The sequence below is a fragment of the Gekko japonicus genome, unplaced genomic scaffold (assembly GCF_001447785.1).
Source record: "Gekko japonicus isolate JY-2015 unplaced genomic scaffold, Gekko_japonicus_V1.1 scaffold422, whole genome shotgun sequence".
NCBI lineage: Eukaryota > Metazoa > Chordata > Lepidosauria > Squamata > Gekkonidae > Gekko > Gekko japonicus.
This window is the reverse complement of record NW_015174855.1, coordinates 520-21,756: the sequence shown is the minus strand read 5'-3', so window position 1 is coordinate 21,756 and position 21,237 is coordinate 520. Positions and strand designations below refer to the sequence as shown.

At 44.5% G+C, this 21,237-nt stretch overlaps 1 protein-coding gene across 2 annotated transcripts in view; it reads right to left on the bottom strand.

Annotated features, from left to right (window-relative positions):
• LOC107121649 (lipase member M-like) overlaps window positions 1-20,999 on the bottom strand; it is a 34,274-nt gene extending 13,275 nt beyond the window's left edge. For both annotated transcript variants that reach the window (XM_015424611.1, XM_015424612.1), the window contains exons 1-6: window positions 20,943-20,999; window positions 18,259-18,367; window positions 15,626-15,719; window positions 11,560-11,758; window positions 5,384-5,493; window positions 1,652-1,788 (exon numbers count right to left, since the gene is read on the bottom strand). In XM_015424611.1, the coding sequence (XP_015280097.1) occupies window positions 1,652-1,788; window positions 5,384-5,493; window positions 11,560-11,758; window positions 15,626-15,719; window positions 18,259-18,367; window positions 20,943-20,977 (684 nt within the window). In that variant the 5' untranslated portion in view covers window positions 20,978-20,999. The remainder of the gene's footprint in view (window positions 1-1,651; window positions 1,789-5,383; window positions 5,494-11,559; window positions 11,759-15,625; window positions 15,720-18,258; window positions 18,368-20,942) is intronic.
• Between the last annotated feature and the right edge of the window lie 238 nt (window positions 21,000-21,237).

Here is a 21,237-nt window from a genome sequence, read left to right as displayed (position 1 = left end):
CTTAAAACGTGGATTTATTCTCGATGCTTGGGGATCCAACAATAGGCAATTTTCTCAGTGGAGGGTGGTAAGCAGTGGGGTACCACAGGGATCAGTACTGAGTCCAATGCTTTTTAACTTGTTCATTAATGATTTGGAGTTGGGAGTAAGCAGTGAAGTGGCTAAATTTGTAAATGGCATGAAATTGTTCAGGGTGGTGAAAACCAGGGAGGATTGTGAGGCACTCAAAAGGGATCTGTCGAGGATGAGTGAGTGGGCATCAACATGGCAAATGGGGTTTGATGTGGCCAAGTGCAAAGTGATGCACATTGGAGCCAAAAACCCTAACTATAAATACACGTTGATGGGGCAGAGACTGACCAAGAGAGAGATCTTGGAGTCATAGTAAATAATGCACTGAAAATGTCAAGACAGTGTGTGACTGCAATAAAAAAGGCCGATGCTATACTGGGGATTATTAGGAAGGAAACTGATAATAAATCAGCCAGTATCAAAATCCCCTATGTAAATCAATGGTCCAATCTCATTTGGAATACTGTGTACCACACCTGGGGAAAAAAATTATAGCATTGGGAAAAGTGCAGAAAAGGGCAACTAGAATGATAAAAGGATTGGAACACTTTCCCTATGAAGAAAGGTTAAAACACTTGGGGCTCTTTAGCTTGGAGAAACAATGGCTGAGGGGTGACATGATCGAGGTTTATAAGGTTATGCATAGGATAGAGCAGGTAGAAAAAGAAGTACTTTTCTCCCTTTCTCACAATACAAGTACTTGTGGGCACTCAATGAAATTGCTGACAAGTCGGGTTAGAACAGATAAAAGGAAGTACTTCTTCATCCAAAGAGTGATTAAGACATGGAATTCACTGCCACAGGAGGTGGTGGCGGCTACAAGCATGGGCAGCTTCAAGAGGGAATTAGATAAACATAGAGGTCCATCAGTGGCTATTAGCCACAAGGTATAGATAGGAACTCTGGGGCAAGTGATGCTCTGTATTCTTGGTGCTGGGGGGGGGCAGTGGGAGAGCTTCTAGTGTCTTGGCCCCATTGATGGACCTCCTGATGGTACCTGGTATTTTTGGTCACTGTGTGATAGAGTGTTGGACTAGGTGGGCCATTGACCTCATCCAACATTGGCTTAACATAAACATGGTTTTCAGAAGGAGTGTAACCCCATGCAAAAGAGACCATATTCTGACTCCATGCTCAACAAAATATAACCTTTTTTTTGCCCCAATCCAATACATTTGAATGCTTGATTGAGAAAACATGGCTTATTGCAAACAGGAGATGCCCTCAGTACTTGAATGTTGGGAATGGGGATTGCTCAGAGCACACCCTTACATTACTCATATCAAGCTGCCAGATAGTGGCACAAAGAGAACAAGCTTACTTCTTCAGGGCTCTATATGTTCATTAGAAGGAAAAAAAGGTAGAAATAGATCAAACAAGGTATGCATCTCTTGCATAATAGGGTGTATTGGGATTACATGTTAGCTCACTTCAAAACATCAAATGAATGTTCCCTTTTTTTTCCAACATGTTGCTGTAGCTTTTTCCTATGACCTTCCACTTTCCCTAGCTGCTTTAGCAAGAAAAAAACTGGAAATTCGTACAACTTTATGTGACTGAGAAAATATTGTACACATACCTTTATCAATATATCTGGCAAATGTAGTAGCTGCATTGGAGGACTTATATTGCCTAGCAAATTATAGGAGGGTGCCAAGGCAAAAAAAATATTTATTTTTTCAGCCAGTTGAGGCAATTCAGAAAATGCCACAAAGCCTAGAAAAAAATAGACAATCCATTTAGTGTCACTTAATTTTTTTAAAGTGCAACATTTACAGGCCAAAAAATGTATAAATTCTCCTTAGTAAGTGCAAAAGTTCAAAGATTTTTTTTTTAATTTCTGAAGAATTATAATTGGGGGGGGAGTGGAATACAATGCTGAAGTGCTTTGACAGGATCCCTGTCCTCATAACTGACCTAATTTTAACCACTGCAGACACAGATCTTAGTATTCAACTGCCCCAAACTCAAATATAGTGTTGGGGGGGGTGTTGTTGTTTGTTTTTTTCATTATAGAATATATGAATAACAATACTAATTTATATGGCAATGTGTCAAAACAGACACAGTCTGACAGCATTTGAAGAGTGCTTTCCCACTTCAAACACTCATTTCAAGTAACAGACCCTATGCTTACCTCATAGTTGAAACCTGTGCCAATTTGTGTAGAAAACATTTGACAATGAATGACAGCTGTTTTTAACCGACCTCAACCCACGCACCCTAAATTTCCACCAGTGGCAAATGAGACCTTCCTTTTCCTTCAGTAAAATTTCTGCAGCTCCTTAAAATTCTAGAAAGTATCTAAGCATCATGGAATGAAATATGAGAATGAAGGCCACAGGGTATTCATTGGAAAACCTGGAAGATGTTGCCTTTTATTGCCTTATAATCCTTTTATATTATTATTGTAAAATCTTAATCACTATACTAGTAAAGCTTAGAGAAAGTTGTGTATTATTCTCCATGTTAGACAGGCTTTGTTCCAGCTCAAACTATTACTTTCCTCATATTTGCTCACACAGAGAATTATGGGAATGTAATGATAACATCTTCCCACTGTTTCCTTTTTGTCAGCTTCACACCATCCTTGAAAGTTGGTCTGGAGCAGCAACTTAAATTATACAAGCATTCAGATTTTTTTTACTAGTCTGTTAACTGTGAAGGCAGCTAGAATATAGGCACACAAACACCCCCCAGAAAGCATGCCAATTTTTCTTGCCTCAGGGCCAAACTACATGTTACTGCGTTCAGGGGTCATTTTGTAGAAAAAGTACAGGAGCTCATTAGCATAACTCATTAGCATGACTTATTTGCAAATGCCACAGCTCCTGACATCACCGGAAGTGTGTCAGAAGGCAACACCCACCGCTCAGGCTCCACCCCAAAATTCTCCAGGTATTTCCCAACTCAGATTCAAACCTGGGTCTCCCAAATCCTTGTCTGGAACGCTAACCACTACACAACATTATGGCAGCGGCTGTTGAGCAGTAGCAAGCAGCTGGGCCTGCATGAGTTATGCAAGTTGCATGGTGTCAAGTTGTCCAGTGGCTGCTGTCAGGCCTGACATGCTCTCTCCCCCTTCATTTTACTGACAGAAACAAATACTTGAAGGCTGGAAATACTGCTGTGGTTGACAAGCAATGGAGAGGCATTGAGAGAATTCCTTTCATATAGCTACAGGTGCTGCTTCTATTATGGGTGAGGGTTGACCCAACGTATTTTCAGCCGCCATCGATGATGGACAGCAGTTGGCTAGGTACTTCCCTGCTGGTCCAAATCTTCCACAGCTAACAATGTTTTCTCAGGAAGATGTTTTTGGCTGACAAAATCAAAGTATAAATCAATCATAATAAATCTATTTAATTCTTGACATGGCCAAGTTTGTGGATAGTTGGATCCATAATCAAACAAGACAGATATTTCTACAAAAACTCTGAAATTAAAAACATTGTTGTTGTTGTTGTTAGTCATTCAGTCATATTCAAATCGCCGAAATATTTTGATCTTATCAGCCAAAAACATTTTCATGAGAAAACATTCTTAGTTGAGGAAGATAACGGACTAGATCCGGGACTGTCTCCATAGTGTCTCCATAGGGTATAATGATCCTCCCCAGTTGCGGGGGGGGTGGTGGCGGCAGGCTCCCATAATTGAAGGGAAGGCAAATTGCCTTCCCTTCAATGAAGGGAGTGTGCAACCACTGCGTGCAACTCCAGAGAGGGGGGATTTAAACTTTAAACCCCCTCAGTCTTTGGAGCCACTCTGCAGAGGTGGCACGCTCCCTTCAGATGTTTCTGCCTGACAGCAGGGCCAGAACTGGCCCCGCTGTCATGCAGAAGCTTCTGCTGGGTTCCCTTTCTCCCCCTCCCCCTTTCCCTTCATCCCGCTTGGAGGTGAGGCGATGGGAAAGGAGGGGGGAGGAGTAGATCCCAGGCGCTTCTGCCTGTCAGAGGGGCTGGCACACTGGCCCCTCTGTCAGGCAGAAGAAGCCCTGTCATGTTTAAAATAAAACTCTTTAATTATAGAGATTGTGTCTGACTCTTCCTTGTGTTAAAAGACAAAATCCGTTATACATGCAGGGAGATAGGAAAAGATCCCTCTATAGCAAAGTGAGTGGTGTTTGGGCCAACAGAGAGAGAGAGAGAGAAGCCCAACAAGGGAACAGCTACTTTTTAAAAAAGGAGAGGCCAGATAGGCTTGTAATGATGCTGCGGCACCTGTCCCCCCCCCCAGCCATTTTCCCATACAAAAACCATGCTGGAGGGAGTTATTTCCCCAATTTTGCTGCTCCAGGTGCACAGATACTCCACATGGAGCAGCAAAACAAGGGAAATAATTCCACCCCAGCTGCACTCCAATGTGGTTTTCATGTGGAAAAACAGCTTGGGGGGAGGCAGGAGCCCTTCCTCCCCCTGTGGCGTCATTCCAAGTCCATTTGGGCTTTCCTTTTCTTTTTAGAAGCTTTTCCTTGCAGCTGCTGTGAGGCTGTGGGGAACACTAGTTGGGTCCAGGGAACCTAGATACAAGTCCTTAAAAATAGTAATGTGTAACTTGCCCCTCCGCTGTCTAAAACAGACAGTTCTATGGGGGTTATAGAGAAAAACTGTGTGACTGTGATGAGAGGATCACTCTAGAGGTTCGTCTCCATCTATTGGCTGAAACCAACAACAGCTGAGCTGGCCCATGCATTCTGCATCGTCATTCCATTTCCCCAGAACTTTTTTTGTAGAAAAAGTCAGGAATTCATTAGCATAATAGGCCACACCCAACAGTAGGAACTTGTTAGTGTATTAGGCCACACCCTTGACAGTGCAGCTCATTAGCATATTGGACCACAACCCCATGCCTTCCCTTGGCTTGCCCGGGTGCCCTGCGGCTGCGGGGCGCCTGGGCAAGGCGACCCTTGGACAGGCCGGGGAAGGCATGGGGAGGCATATTAAATGCCTCCCTAATCCTTCCAGGGGGCCCCCTGGCCTGCCTGCCTTGGAGTCGCCGGGGGGAGTTGCTCTCCAGGCCTTCCCTCTGTAGTTATGCACGCAGAGGTTTTGGCTGTAGTGGGCGTGGCCAACTCTGAAGCCAGCCGGAACTCCGTTCCTGTGCGTTCCTGCCCAAAGATAGCCCTGCATTTCCCAGTGATCTGGGTATTTGGAGCACAATGCACCACACAAAACGTCCTCTGTTTTTTCACTGTCTCTGAGCTATGACAGCAAAGACCCTCCAAAAGCCAATAAAACCTCTCTTTTTCATATAAGTGAATACCAGCCTTAATACCATACCTATACTTAGCCTTAATACCTTGATACCATACCTATACTGCTTCCCTGAGAATGGCCAATATAATAGATTTGCTGTTGTCCAGTTTTCTGTAGAATAAAGTTTACGATGGCAGAAAGGTCAAATATGCCCATTTCATGAAAACTGAAAAGCAGAAACACAAATGTATACATAAGCTTTGTTCATTTGCACTGGATCTGAACCTGGAAAGCATTAACATACATATTTAACAGTCTTCAAGCACTTAAAAATTTACAGTAAGGTAGAAGAACAGCTAGGCCAACTGGCTTCAGTCTAAAACCAAGCAGATCAAGGATTCAGTAAAAGGAACACTTTAACTGGGCTACCATTTGCTTGACCTCCCTTTCTGCTTTTGTGATGACCATGCCTAGATGAAGGTCACTGGAAAGCATCTTACGGATTTCCTCCCTTGAATAAATAGGTTATTTCTGGACTAGAAAGCACCAATCTGTACAATCATAAATTTTTTCTAGACTGTTCAGGAAGCAGGTGAGTTAGTGGTGGTGAGCTGACTGCAAGGCCCAAACTGCATCTAGCAGTTTTATCAAACCTATGATGGAACAGAAATTCCTCTCTACATTGCATGCCACTTTCACTTTGATTGATTGTCGGATTTTATGACAGTGTCCAGACTGCATGCTGCTTTCACTTTGGTTGATCTCTCGGTTTTATGGTAGCCATCTGCATAGATTTATGGCTGTTTTATGGCCGTTCAAGGGTGACACTACAGTCAGTACAGCATTGGCCCAGGGTATTTGAATGTGGTTTTGAGCCTCATCTTTTTTTGTTCCAGTGTGGGTTTGGTAAACAGAGGAGCAAATGCTAGATGCAGATTGGGCCCAAGTTTCAGTCCTTCACACATAGGCATGCACACAACCCCAGTGGTGGTGGAAAGTGCTGTCAAATCACAGTGAAGTTATGATGATTTGGCAGAGTTTTCAAGGCAAGAGACAAACAGAGGTGGTTTGCCTGCCTCTGCATAGCAACCCTAGTCTTAAAAAAGGAAAGCAACTGCCTGAAGGTGCTGAGTCTTCTTTCATACCAGTGTTTAATGTAGACACTGGAAGAGCATCAGGAAGACAGGTGGCTGTAATATGAATGTCAAACAGCTGACAGTACAAGGAGAATAAAAATCGGAATGGGTTGGATCCAGCAAGCTTTTTTATTCAATTGCACCCAGTGCTCCTACGGCCCTCATCCTACATGGCTTTTGTGCCTGCAGGACCCATGATCCCCAGTACCACCTTTTTTGTGGTCACAAGGTACTGCAGGCCCAGATAAGTCTATTTTTGCAGCCACAGAGCTGGGGGAAAGGACAGAAGGTTCACGGTGGCCATATAGCAGCCACACTTTTCTATGTCGACATGCACTCACAATCTCTCTTGTCAGTGACAAGAGTGAATTATACATTTTAGACAGGAGAAAGTACTTGACCTTGACTGTTTGTTGGGTGCTGTGCCAGTTTCCTTTACTGAAGAAGGGTCCGGATCACCGAAACGTGGGAGTCAACTGGAAGCCCCGTCTCATTTGTGCTTTGGACACTGCACAGATTTTGATTAATTCTACTTATAAATTTTCCTTGGACTTTTCCCTTGTGAGGGTTTTCTGTATGCCATTTTGATACTGGATGGAAATAACTACAGTTTTGTACTGAATGTCTCATACGGAATATTGAAAATAACTAATACATTACAGTAACACTTTGAGTCTATGCAATCATTTTCACTTTTGCCTTTATTGTAATAGCACTGTATTTCACAGTAGTTTTTGTTTGTTTGTTTGCTTGCTTGCTTTTGCTGTCATAAAGTAGCCACAGGAGTTGGCCTTGGAGGCAGCTTGGGACAGCCAATCAGGTACCTGAGCCAGTCAGGGTAGGGCAGGGCTTCCAGGAGGACCTAGGAGCAAGAGTCTTCACTCTGATCTGTCCCATCCAGATATAAGCAGCTCAGCTAGGGCTGCTCGGTCAGTTGGCTCCGGCTTCTCCTGAACTGAAGATTGTCGATCGTTGTGGGGAAGAAGTTTGGCTTCCTGACTCCAGCTTCAGTGGTGGTGTAAGGAACAGAGGTTGTAGGACTTAGCCTTGCATGTTCACTATATTCAGCTGTGAGATTTTATTATGGAGGAGAATCATCCTTGTAAACCTCCCTAATCTTTTTGCAAGCCAGAAGGGTTAATTAGGGAGTTGAATTCTTATCAGCTGGCGGCCGGACAACAGAGGAATGGACCTAAGTAGAAGGAGCTACGGTGGCGAGGCACTCTCTCATTAGGCTTCACAGGGTGGGGCCGGCTACACTCTGGGCTGAAATGATCCAGTTTTTCCTACCTGATATTGGACTGTTTTAAGGAATTGGCCTCACAGAAGTGAGTTATTGTTTTCATTGGGCCTGTTACCTGGCTTTTTATTGTTTGTTTGCCGTTGCTTGTTATGATTGGATGTTTCCTGCTTGTTTACTACAGCTAATTTTTTTCAATTAAATCCAGTAGTTCTCTTTTTTAAACCTGGTCTTCAGAATCTATTTTGCTGAGTGACTGCATTTATCTACATAAGCGAACCCCAAGGTCATAGGGACCTGACAGGTGGGAACAGAACTTCAACATCCATCTTCAGTAGCAGAAACTTCAGTGGCAGCATGGCTTTTGAAGTGGACCCAGTGGTGGCCTTTGACCTCAGCAGCAACCCATAAAGATTGCAGCAATCCAGCGGAGGCCTCTGTTAAAATCCCATTCCTTGGCTGAATCAATCCCTCCAGCTAAGTCACTCCCTCCACAAGCCATTCTTGTGCCCTCCCCCACTACAAATCATGCTCCGTCTATGTTCTGGGACTACACCAGGAGTGTAGGGGTGCAGTTCCTCATGCCTGGCCTTTCTTTCAGGACATTTGGGTCTGCTATGGGTTTTGGGTCACCTTCCTACACACAGGCAAAGCATGTGGGCCACTTTGTGGTTGGCTTCCTATCTTTTGCCATAGCATGGCACTCACCTCATAAGGGTCACTAGTGGGGGATGTGAACAAGCAGGCTGTGTCTTGGGGCTTTTTTCCAGCGCAGGAGTGGAGCAGCACCTTTTGGCAGGCAGCCAGTTATTCTTGCTGTCCTCTCTACTGAGGGAGATCCACACTGAGGTCTCCCTCCTGCTCGCATACAGGCCTTTGGTTGTTGTTGGTCCTCTGTCTTCAAGGCCTACATTTGCCCCTCCTTCAGGCCCATCTCCTAATGTCCTTTCTTTTAGTTCCAGCAGTGCAACACAGGTTGGTTTGGACTGTGGGCCCCAATGTTGTACATAGGGCCAGGATCTATGCAGCTTCATCTGGATGGGGGACACCTTCAGGCTAGAGGACTGGCTCACTATCTCATGGATCGGGTGCAGGGGAATGGGCTGAAAAGCTTTGGTATCAACTGTCATGCATCACATCATGCATCATGTTCCTCCAGATGTCTTGGTCATCCAGTTAGGTAAAAATGACCTCACCAGCAGGAAAGGAGTGAATCTCTTATTGGCTCAGGATATGGATTTACTGTTGTTGGTCTCCTGCTTCCCACCCAGACATATGACTCTTCTAGTTGGAGCTGCTGGAGTGGGACAATTGGCATGGGGCCATCTCCCTGAACAAGGTCAATGTTGCAAGGCAGAACCTGAGCAGGGCAGCCGGGCAGCTAGTAGAGGTGGATGATGGGTCCAGCATAAAGCATCTGAACATTTCCTTCTGACAGGCAGCTCTTTTTCAGGCAGACAATGTGCACCTGTCAATGGGGTCAGGATATTTGGCTTCACAGCATCTATGGTGGCCTGCTTTCTTGGATACAGTCATAGGAGCTTTGGCTGGAGTTGGGAAGTCACCCATCTCTTATGTCGCTTTGTACATTGGGCTTGAACCCATTTTGGGGGGAGGTTGAACCTGCAGGTTTGCCTCCCTTAGTTTGTAGATCTTCATTAGGGGTCTTGGGAGGCCATTCAGTGATATGCCCAGCTTGGGCTGTCACCTGGTTCTCACCTTCAGATGCAAGGGAAACACACAGTGACTTGTACTCATGTGGATCCCAGGACTTACCGTCCTATGGCACTCCCCCAGCAGGTGGTCTGGGGGATATTTGGTGCCTTTGGCTCACAGGCAGGTCACCCAGTGCTAGATTCATGTCTTATGCTATGCCAATGCTCCTGTGTGTGTTCAATAAAAGCTGTGGCTTGTTTCTTCTCTTCAGTCGGTGTGTCTGCTTTTTTATTCACCCCTTTCCCCCCCACTCCCTCCCTTGTCCCTAAGACCACAAACTGCATCTGCTCTTTTTCAATAGTAGAAAAGTAGTTTGGATCCAAACCAATATCATTTAGGAATCACTCCCATTTACATGGGTGACAGAGAGGTCATTCAGCCAATGGACAACTTGAAAGCTGTCCTCATACTGATGCCATACAGAATATATTCAGTTGAATAGCGTGTTTACTAACAAGCACCGGCTGCATTCTGCCTCTTGTAGTACTTATGATTATTTTATCTCAAATTTCATGAGAACCAATCCTTCATTACAGCTATGAATGCTCCTTGACATGGTTTATTCACAGAGTTCCTGGGCATTCTCTCATCAAAACACTGGCCAACTACAAATTTAATTAGCATCATGGAGGCTGAAGCACCACCTAACTTTAGACTATGCCCTGCTACTCCACCAAAAAGATCCTATAAACCCAATCAACTCTTATTCTCTAATCACAATGTTAAGAACTGGTTGTTTTCTTTTGCTTGGTATAGCTTGAATGTATTTTGCAATGCTCTGATGATGATAGCAACAACCTGATATTTGTATTAGCAATAGGGTTCCCAAGTACTTACCGTGATCCGGCGGGGGAAACATGCTCCCCAGCTGGACCATTCCTCCCTGTAACACACCATGCCGTCACCAGGAAGTGATGCTGGGCGACGCTCTGGCAATGGGACTGAAAACTCGATGGTACCATTGAGTTTCCAGCCCCATTACCAGAGTGTCGCCCGGCGTCACTTCCTGGCGACGGCATGGTGCGGCGTGTCTGTTGTCCCCGCAGGAATGATCCTGTGAGGATGTCTGTGTCCCCCGCTGAATCACGGTAAGTACTTGGGAAGCCTGATTAGCAATTAGAGGTGAAGATTTCACTCATCCACATTGGATCTGCATATTTATAAGGATAAAGCCAGGAACATAGAAATACAGAACCATTTTCAGCCCGACTTTTTTACAGAGTTGTAAATTATTTTACAGGTTGAATCCAGACTAAATTAGCAATTTCCACCAATTCAGGCCTGTAGCCAGGATTTTTTTGTTCAGGGGCATTTAAATTTTTAAGGGCACAGTTAAAATACAGTTAATTAAATTAATCTGAATGCCTGTCTTCAAAGGCAGAGGCCCTAAGCCAGTTTCTAGCCCTTCCTTTCAAGGAACAGGGCAGCGACCTCATCAGTTCCTAGGAAAAAAACAGGTCAGAGGACATTTAATTGCCTTCGGAAGGCATTTAAATGCCTTGAAAGTACCTCTCTTGAGTGCCCTTCTAAGCTTTCTTGCCCTGTGGAAGGGAACTCAAAAGGCATTTAAATGCCTTCTGAGGTGTTTATTTCCCCGGGTCCCATGATGCCCCCACCCCAGTTCCACAGTGGGAGGGAGAGTGAAGCCTGAGGGCAAGCCGAGGAGCTCTCACCCTGGCTGCTGCCACAAGTAGGCAGCAGAGGTCTCTCCTCAAAAAGAAGGTTTCTGGCATGGCTGTTTGTGGGGCAGGGCTTTTAATTAAGAGGCAGTGCCCTGAAATGCCCCACTGTAGCTACAGGCCTGCACCAGTTCCTCCTTCCCATTGCAGAGCCCCTTCATGTCATTTCTCAGAGTACCCAGTCCACCAGAAGCAGAATTTTATGGAGATCAGTGGGGTGCACTGGGAGGGGGGAGGGGGAAGTTCTCTTATCTTAATGGGAAATTTACTCTGGAGTCAACCCACTGAGAGCCATTTAAATGATTAAACTTGATGGCATGTGGCATAAACCTACACTTCTGCTACAATTAATTGCCCTACACTTCAGTCATATGGATGTCATACACCTATGTTTCAGCTACAAAGGTATCCAAATGAGAGTAAATTCTATAAACAAAACATATTTTAAATTCCATGAAAGTGGAAGGCAAAAGGCTCCTTGAATGTCACATTTTTAATGATTGCATATCAAATGAACTTACCTGAAATTCCAGAATTCATCTTGGTCAATTGTCAAGAATTTGTGTCTTCTAGACCAGGAGTTTCCTCTGTTATTTCCAATCCACACATCATATCCAGCATCTGCTAGAATGAAGCCCAGGCTATTATGGGGCAGGTTTGCTACCCAGACACTGCCCTCCATATCCAAACAATGGGCCAGCAGTACAGCAGATTTTGAGCCTGAAGATATAAAGACTTCTAAAATTAAAAAGTCAATAATAAAGCACACAAAAACTTCTTTAGCATGAATCAGTGGTTAGCATGCTGGGTCTGGATGTCCAGCTAGGAAATCCTATGAGGCAAGGTTGAAGGAGATGGGTATGTGTTGTCTGGAGAGGAGATAATTGAGAGGTGATATGATAGCCATCTTCAAGTATATGAAGAGCTGTCAGATAGAGGATGGAACAGAGTTGATTTCTGTTGCCCCAGAAGGTCAGACCATGACCACTGGGTTGAAATCAAATCAAAAGAGTTTTCAGCTAAACAGTAGGAAGGACTTCCGGACAGAGTGGTTCCTCATGGAACAGGCTTCCTCAGGACATGGTGGGATCTTCTTCTTTGGAGGTTTTTAAGCAGAGGCTAGATGGCCATCTGACAGCAATGATGATTCTGTGACTCAGTATGAATTTAGGCAGATCATGAGAGGGAGGATGGGAAGGGATGAGCCAGTGCTCAGCTCTTGTGGCCCTTTTATATGCCCAGGATATGCCCAGGATGATACCAATTGCCACGATGAGGTCAGGAAGGAATTTTCCTCCAGGCCAGATTGGTCTTTCCCATTTTTAACAGTGGCCAATAACGCAACAGAGAATCCCCTAGTCCTTGGCCATATTGAAAATGGGGCTTCACAGGTTCTTGTCAGTTTCAGAAAAAGTCTGGTCAATTTCAACATTGGGTTTTCCTCCTTTGCCTTTCTGTTCCCTTTCATTTAAGGAACAAACACTAAAATGCATGGGCAAAACCTGAACCAGGAGGATTTAAATGGAAGGTGCTTGCTGGATGCTAATGCACAGCTGCAATTGGACAACTGTGTAATTTAAAAAAAAAAACTGGATGCCACCCCCATACATCACAAATCATGTTCCACCCCAATTCAGAAAAGTGTGTTTTCTTAATTGTAGCTGCAGAATAAATACACCAGAGGAAAAAGAATAGTACATAAAGAGGGCACAGAATTCAAAGTCAAGATTAAAGGCTTACTGCTCTAAAAATCTGCAGTAAGGTATGTGTGCATAATGGGCCTTTGAGTCATCAGTGGTATGTGGTTCTTCTTGCTGCTTGCTGTGCCTGAGACAGACACACATCTTTCACCCATCAGAGACAATGCACAGTCGTTATGTTAAATTACACTTGTTAGGTCTAATGAGCCTTAATATAAATATGTTGTTCCACCATCAGTCATTGTGGTTGACAGTTATTACCTTACTGAGCATTTTAGAGTGTTGCATCAGCGTGTCTCCTTATTTTATGGATGTGTTTACACATATATTTTTCTCTTTGTCTATTAAAATCTAGACCTCCTTTACAGAAAGAAACCCAAAGCATGGCAATCACATTTAACTAAGGCTGCACCAATCTCACTTGCTGTTGAGATAACAAGTGGTAATTTATGTGGAATGGATTTTTTTCCCAAATCCCTTACATCATATATTGATTGTTTATGGTTATTAATGAATGCACCGCACCACTTTCTAAGAACAAACCCTTAGAGGTTGCACTGATCTCTAAGACCAACAGAGAGTTCCATCATAGAACTACCCTAGATCTGCCCATTTTGGACAGTGAAGTGTCATTTTCTACCCAGCCTCAAGTCTAGAATTCTCTACCCACCGAAACTGAGAAGGTCAAGGGATGCAGACACCTCTTAAACAGGCTTCACCTGCAGAGAGCACAACAGCTGTTTGTTTAACCGAGAGGGGCGGGTTTTTTCTCCAGAGGTGATGTTAAGTAGTGGGTTGCCACATGGATGGACGACAGACAACGACGTAGTCATTGCTTTATTAATCACACAACAAAGACAAACGGCCGGCAGGCCAACTATATACACAGCCAAGGAACCACCCCTGGGTCCCATGGCGTGTTGAAATTCCCCGCCACGGTTCCCATTGGTTCCCCCAGTGGAGGGACTAGGATCCTAGTCCCCATTGTTGTCCTGGACTGAAGCTCAGGCGTGTGCGCTGGCCTCCGGTCAGCGGACACTACAGGTGAAAAGGGCATCTGTTGGTTGGGAGCATTTCTATGCCTTTGTCTCCTTTCCCAGTCTATGCTGCCAACAAACCACACATATCCCAAGTGCTGGGTGAGCCCATCCATTAGGCACACCTGGCTGATTGCCTAGGGCACCAGAGGTGGAGGGGTGCCCAAAGCAGCCCTGTTGCCCCCCCCCCGCCCATGCATCTGGACCTTCTGAGGCAAGCAGCAGCTCTGGGCGGCATCCCAGACCCAGTGGGTGCCCTGCGGTGAGCCTGTTCCTTCCCTATGCCTCTCTGTTGGAAGGAGCCAGGAATGGACCTTCTTCTTCCTTTTCTCCCCCATCAGTGAGTCGGGCTGAGGGTGGGGGGAAAGGGCAGGGAGCAATTTCTCTGCCGCGGAGGGGGACAGCAAAGTTATTCACCTAGGTTGCCAAAGATCCTTGGATGTCCCTGCCCAGGTGTGTTGTAGCTTTTGGCTGTAGCCCTTTTATTTTATTTTTCAAATATCAGCCACTCACTCTTATGATTGACAAACTAACTTTATTTTTCAAATATCAGCCACTCACTCTTATGACTGACAAACTAACGCTTCACCAGAATAACCTATGTAAAATTAAAGAAAGCAAAAAGGAGATGCCAACAAAGATGCCTATAAATGTTAGGGAAGCAAAGAAGCCCAGTACTAGAGGCTCCAGCTGACATGCCAAGGGTCGGTAGTTTCTCTGCTGTTTGGGGGTGAAAATGATGGCTCCCATGAGGAACTGCAAAGCTCCGTGCCAGACTATTCAGTCCTTTGTACTTGCAGGAGCTGCATTCTCTCCTTGGCCTTCCTCAAGGTTGCACACTGAGATCCTCGAACACACAGAGCTGCCCAGACATCATTCACTGACTGAGGGCTGTTATCTGGTGCTAATCTGTCGTGTTGTAATAGCTACTTGTAAGCTACTTTGAGCCAAGAGGAAAGGCAGGATATAAATATTGCAACAAATAAATAAATAACATCCTGTGAGCACTCTTATTTACATATAGATTTAGAGCTATATGCTACCTCTCCAGGCATGTTCAATATGGCTTAAGAAATACTTGTATACATGCCCAGTAACATTTGTCATGTCTCGTATTTTGCATAATTTACTCTGCAGTTTTAAATATTTTGTGTTGCTTTTTCCCCCTCCAGCCTTAGGAAATAAATATTTTACATACATAGAGAGAAAGAGAGAGATCTAGAAAAATGTTTTAAAGAGACTCTGAATCACATACTTTCCAAAATCCAAATAACCGCACAATTACTCTGATGAGCCTAAGGAGAGCTGCAACTTGTGTTTCTCAAAAAGCATACCGCATCAGAATTTGCTTTCAAAACTGCAAAATCTATTTGCATTATGGAGCCCAAAAGTGTGCAAATAAAATGTGCCTCTATGGTTCAAACTTGAGGGGGGGGAATCAAAATTCTATCCTCAAGGCCTTGGGCATGGCTTAAGTTATAGGGCTGCCAGCTCTGGGTTGGGAAATACCTAGAAATTTGAGGGGGTGGAGCCTGGGGTGTGTGGGGTTTGGGGAAGGGAGGGACCTCAGCAGGGTACAATTCCAATGAGTCCACCCGGCAAAGCAACAATTTTCTCCGGGGATCTGATCTCTGTCACCAGAAGATGAACTGTAAAACTGGGAGATTTTACAGGCACCACCTGAAGGCTGGAAATCCTACTCCAGTAGGTCTTTGGCCTGCATTCACATCATGGCAAACACCCAAACCTGGCTGTGTATTTCATTATGAGAATAAGATTGGAAGCAAAGCTTCATTTCCCACCCCACCCCCCGAAATAATGGTCTTGTATGTTCCTAAATTTTCTTTCACCTCCTGGAATTCTGTTCAGGCTCAGAAGATAGCCATCGTGCGTAAGGACCTCATATTCTTCTGAAGGATATCTCCAGTACTGGATTCTCTCACTCTGTAAGAATACCACAACAAAATTAGTTCCATGTTTTAAACAGACATTTAAAGCAGTTGGCTGGAAGCTGCTTCCCCCAAATGCTTGCTGACCTGATGGGGCTAAGATTCATTTGTTTATTCATTTATACCTCCTTTTCATTCCTACAGGGACCTGAAGCAGCTTACATTGTTCTTCTCTCCTCCATTTTATCCTCACAGCAACCCTATGAAGAAGGTTAGGCTGGGAGTGTGTAAGTGGCCAAAGGACACCCAGAAAGCTTCTGTGACAGAGCAGGGATCCAAATCTGGGTCTCCCAGAACCTCATCCAACACTCTAACCCATACACAACACTGGAAAGATTGATTTACTGTAGTCCTGCAGATGGGAAGTAATATTTATATTTGCATCTGTTAACAACTAAGAAATGGCTTTTTCATGGTTCAAAAGTGGTTATGCCAATAAAGGTCTATGTATGTGAATGTATGTGTGGTTCAAAAGGGATCAGTACCACAAATGACAAAAGTGAGCATGGAAAGAGATCAGAGTGATTTTGAAATAAGATGTCTCAGATCCTGTTCCTCTCTGGATCCATCCTCTCACATGCTGGGGTATTCCTGTTCCAGATATAGGCTTCCCTCTTCCTTGTTTCAGATGAAGACGTATGTCTGTAGGAGCCCCATGTGTTTTACTCTTCCAGCCAAGGGTTCATAATGACCCCACGCGCGCAACCTATGAAGCAAATTATGCAACCGCCTTTGAGGCAACAAAGGCAACAAAGGCAGATGAGGCAACAAAGGCAGGTGCGCAAGGATACAATATGAGATTGGCCCCAAGAAAAGAGTAATTACTCTGAAACTTCATACTTCTTCATGCAGGTGTTTCCTCCTAATACGTTTCTTACTTGTACCTCTTTGATGTTCCTTAAAGTTTCACTTCACACGGGAGTAGAAACCACATGTCTGCTGCTAAGTACCCAGTCTGTCACCCAGGGGGAAGACATCTGTGAAGGTAACACTGAGGGGGCAGGGGATCACAGAGGAGCTAACGCAGCAGGCAGACTCAATGTTTTTGGAAGGGATGGGGTTGGGGGTGGGGTATGCCCATTGGCGTACTGGCAGCCAGGAATGCCAAATGACTTGCATGGTTTCCACTGCAGTACGTTACTACTCATGGAATTAATGATTCAATGCAGAATGGATTTGGAATGACAATCTCTGAGCACTGATTGCTCTGGGACAGGAATGACAAAGCCCATAGAGGAATGACAGTCATTCCAGTCCCAGACCACCTCTGCTCCATTGAGGAGGCAATTGGGGGATTTGAGGGTGGTGCTGCATGCCTCCACATCTGAGCCCACCCCAGTGACCCCCTCTCCTGCTCTCCCACTGGCAGGGGGGGTGGGAGTGCCCTTGGCAATGTTAGGGTTGCCAAGTCTGGGTTGGAAAATACCTGGAGACTTTGGGGGTGGAGCCAGGAGAGGGTGTGGTTTGAGGAGGGGCGGGGGCTCAGCATGGTACAATGCCATAGAGTCCACCCTTCAAAGCAGTCATTTTCTCCAGGGGAGCTGATCTCTGTCGGCTGGGGATCAGTTGTAAAAGCGGGAGATCCCCAGGCCCCACCTGGAGCCTGGCGACCCTAGGCAACGTGGCTGGGCCGCTGGGAAGCATGCCCTCCAGTGAGCAAATGCATAAGGTGGAAACAACAACTCATCCTTCCTTTTCTTTTCTTCGGGGACCCTGTGCTCTGTGTGGGTATCGAGGCAGCGGCAGATGCCTGTGGGGCAGACAGTTCAATCCCTCTTCCCACTTCAGGTGCCTGGTTCTGCTGACAGGAGTTGGTTCTTTAAGGCGGTGGGGTGTGTGCTGCTGACAACAAGCCAAACTCCTGTGGCCTGCCCCTCTCTGCCCCCTGCCTGAGATGGAGACTGGACTCCACCCCCTTGCCAAATGGTCCCTGATTGGTTCTGGCGGCCCAGTCCGTCATAGTACCACCACCTTCACACAATGCCTCCACTGACTGCAGCAGTGTGGTTGCTAGGGATGCTTCCCTGGTGACACTCAGAAAACACTGTGAACCCACCGACTTTGGTTGATTCTGCACTGGCTGCACTCCATTGTTTTACAACACCCACATTGGAACAGAAATTCCCCTCTGCAATGCATGCTGCTTTCACTTTCTTTGATCATCAGATTTTATTGTAGCCTCAACACTCCTTGCCGCTTTCACTTTCTTTGATCATCAGGTTTTATGGTGCATTCTGCATAGATTTGTGGCCATTTTATGGCCGTTCATGGGTTACTTTGCAGTCAGTACAGCTGCCCTGAGGTACTTGAATATGATTTTGAGCTGCACTTTTTACTCCCAGTTGAGAAAATGTGGAGCAAATGCTAGATGCAGAATTGCCCTCTGTCTGCGGGCACAGTGTAATTTATGCCCATAGGGAACGGACTAGTGCTGCTGTAGTTACACAGCAGCCAGCCGCTGCGGAGCAGGCATGACACAGGATTGCACTGTAAAACTACCACATTGCTCATTTTTATCTGACATCTCAACTTACGATATTCATAAATTGTTCAGGATTCTGTTCTGTCTTGTTTTTGACTTCCTCTGGACTGACATGCCCTACGACAATGATCAGGGTCAGCAAGAGCCATATGCTAGACAACCTACAAAACAAATGAATATTTTAGAGTTTAGACCATTTCAAAAGGGGACTTTCCCCAAAAATGTGTAGCTATTTGCAGAAAATCAAACTACTACACAGAAATAAAGAGTAGCCATCAACTAACACTCTGAAGAGAAATTAAATCGAAGCTTGTATTCCTGTTTTCTGTCCAGATGTTTCCTGCAGAGAATAACACAATTATGTGGAATCAAAGCATCCATACAACTACTTCCATTTTACCAAGGGAGATATGGGCTTGTATTGTTCAAATAATAGTCTCACATGTTTTGTGAAACAAATAGGACTTTCAAAAGCAGCTTAGAATTTGACATGGCTGCAAGGGTGGAATTCAGTAGGCATGCCTAAAGAACTGTTTGGAGCCTTCCCTGTCACTATGATCTCACATATGTTATAGACAACAGCATGGGCTGGACCAGTTCTTACCCTTAATATAGAGAGTTGAGTGGACTCACAAATGATTGTATGCTTCCATTGTATGTACCACTTAACAACTAAGATTCCAGAGCTGTAAATTGCCACCAACATAATGGGGGCTGTTTTCACTGATTCCTGCCCCTCTGCTTCAGACCCCCACCCCTCATGCAGTTCCTGGGACTCCCCTGCCCCCCCCCCCGGAGCAGTAGTTAAGAGAAGTACCGGTATGTTAGGTTGGGGGGGGAGCAAAGAAGTGTTGGAAAATTTGGCAAAATAGTTAAATATTCAGTGATTGGAATGGATCATTGCTTCACTGGAGAGAAGGCATTTTCTTCTATGTAAAAATTTTTATTTCTAAGGGAAGGGTTCACAGGAAATCAACAAAACAACAAAGACACCTAAAACTACATCTTTACACTTTGACCACATGGTCAACAACAATAGAGATTCTTCTTCTTCTTGACACCTAGAAGGAAATCACCTGAATAGATTAACCAATGATTGTTAGTAAGTAGGCTTCGGTTTCCTGGGCTTTGTCTCCATTGGCTCTGTGCCAGGTTCCCTTCCAGGTCAGTCTAAACAATAGCACACAAGGTAAACACACATTAACCCTATAATGACTGGATTTTAGACCTTGCAACACACATACGGTATTTCCAACAAGAGGTCCCATCCCACTAACATAAATATGTCCTTTCAGCAGAGATAAACAAAGAGATCTTGTGATGTGGCTAAGCCTGGCATAGATGTGTGCAAATTTCTCCTTTATTTTGAGGGGCAGGATAGTGCAAATCATGCTCATGCAAAGCCCATTTCACATTATTTTGTAGACATGACACAGTTCACGCATTCCCACCAGGTGTGCAGGCAGTCCTGTCCAGTATAGTTTCAACTGATTCACAGTAATTCTCGTTAAATCTCATTGTATGGAGGAGAAAGATTCAGCCTAGCATTTCCTGGATATAGTATTTTTTATGTGGACAGTGTTTGTTTCTTTCTTTCTTCGTGGTAGAAACATACATCTCTACCACTGTAACTGAAAAGAATACAATCCAGGGGAAAACTTTACAACTTGATCTTCCTGAGTGTATAAACTGCCCCCAATAACTGGATTTCCAGTGAGAACCATGGAGGGGGGAAAAACACTTGATGCTTATTTTAAAAAGCAGTAACATTAAAAAAACAGTATACTGTAAAATAGTTTTGATTTCTAAGCACTGTGAGTAGTTTTTGCAATGGTTCCAGTCAAGTAGAATTAATAAATTCATCTTGCAGCATAATTCCCAATTTCAACTACTACCCAAACTGTACCACAATAGTATACACATATGTGCGGATGTGCTCTGCATTCATATTTCTCCTCCTCCCCCCAGCCTACCATTGACCTTGTCAATTCCCCACAGTAGAAATAATTTTAATCTCAAGCAGTTTTTCTGCCCACTGCTCTCACTTGTCACTGTTACCCTTAATAAAGCAGGGCAAATGAACATGAAAGAAAGGACTAGGGACAATAGGTTTAAGAACAGATGTGATTCAAGTAGACGTAGTGAGTCTGGGGTTAGCTGACTTTGCACAAGAGCACCACAGGCTCATTTCAACCCCACCACCACTCCAGAGAGAATCGTGTAATCAAAAATCGCTTACACACTTTCTCTTCTGTCTCCACATTGTGGGGAAAAGGCTTGAGGCTTTACTTTATTTAAAAAGATGAAAGGTGGGGATTCAGAGAGGAGTCCTGGTGTACTTTTGAGTGGCATTGCCCCTCACATGTCCCTGAAGTTACAAGCCAGAGTGACCTTCTTTGTATGAAAATGAGAAACCCAATTTTAAATGGGGAAAGCAGGAGAGAAGGAAGAAATGCCCCAAGAGTTAAAATGGTAATGCTGTTTTAAAACAAGGCAATAAAACACTTAATTTCAAAAAAACCATTCCAGAAACAGTCTTCCACCCAGGCCTAGATTCATATTACCCAAAGACGGAAAGCAGGAGAGAAGGAAGAAAGAAATGCCCCAAGAGTTAAAATGGTAATGTTGTTTTAAAACAAGGCAATAAAACACTGAATTTCAAAAAAACAATTCCAGAAACAGTCCACCAGTATAACACCCAGGCCTAGATTCATATTACTCAAAGATAGAACTCACCTAAAGAATACTTCCGTTCCTTCCATCTGTCTCATTTCAGGCAGCACAAATAATAAAGTTCCTCTGATGACAGAAAGCAAGACAGTTTTGGTGTGCCTTTGAAAAAGTTTTGCTTACTAAAGACAAACAGAGACCTGTCTCTCATGCAGCTACCTACAGGGCTCACCTGTAAAACTAAACTAAACCACCCAGGGACCTGGCATCAAATCCACAAACTATATATTGTCTTGGAACAGATATAACTACAAGTGAAGACCCATAAGAAACCTGCAGGATGGTTATCCCATTCCTCACA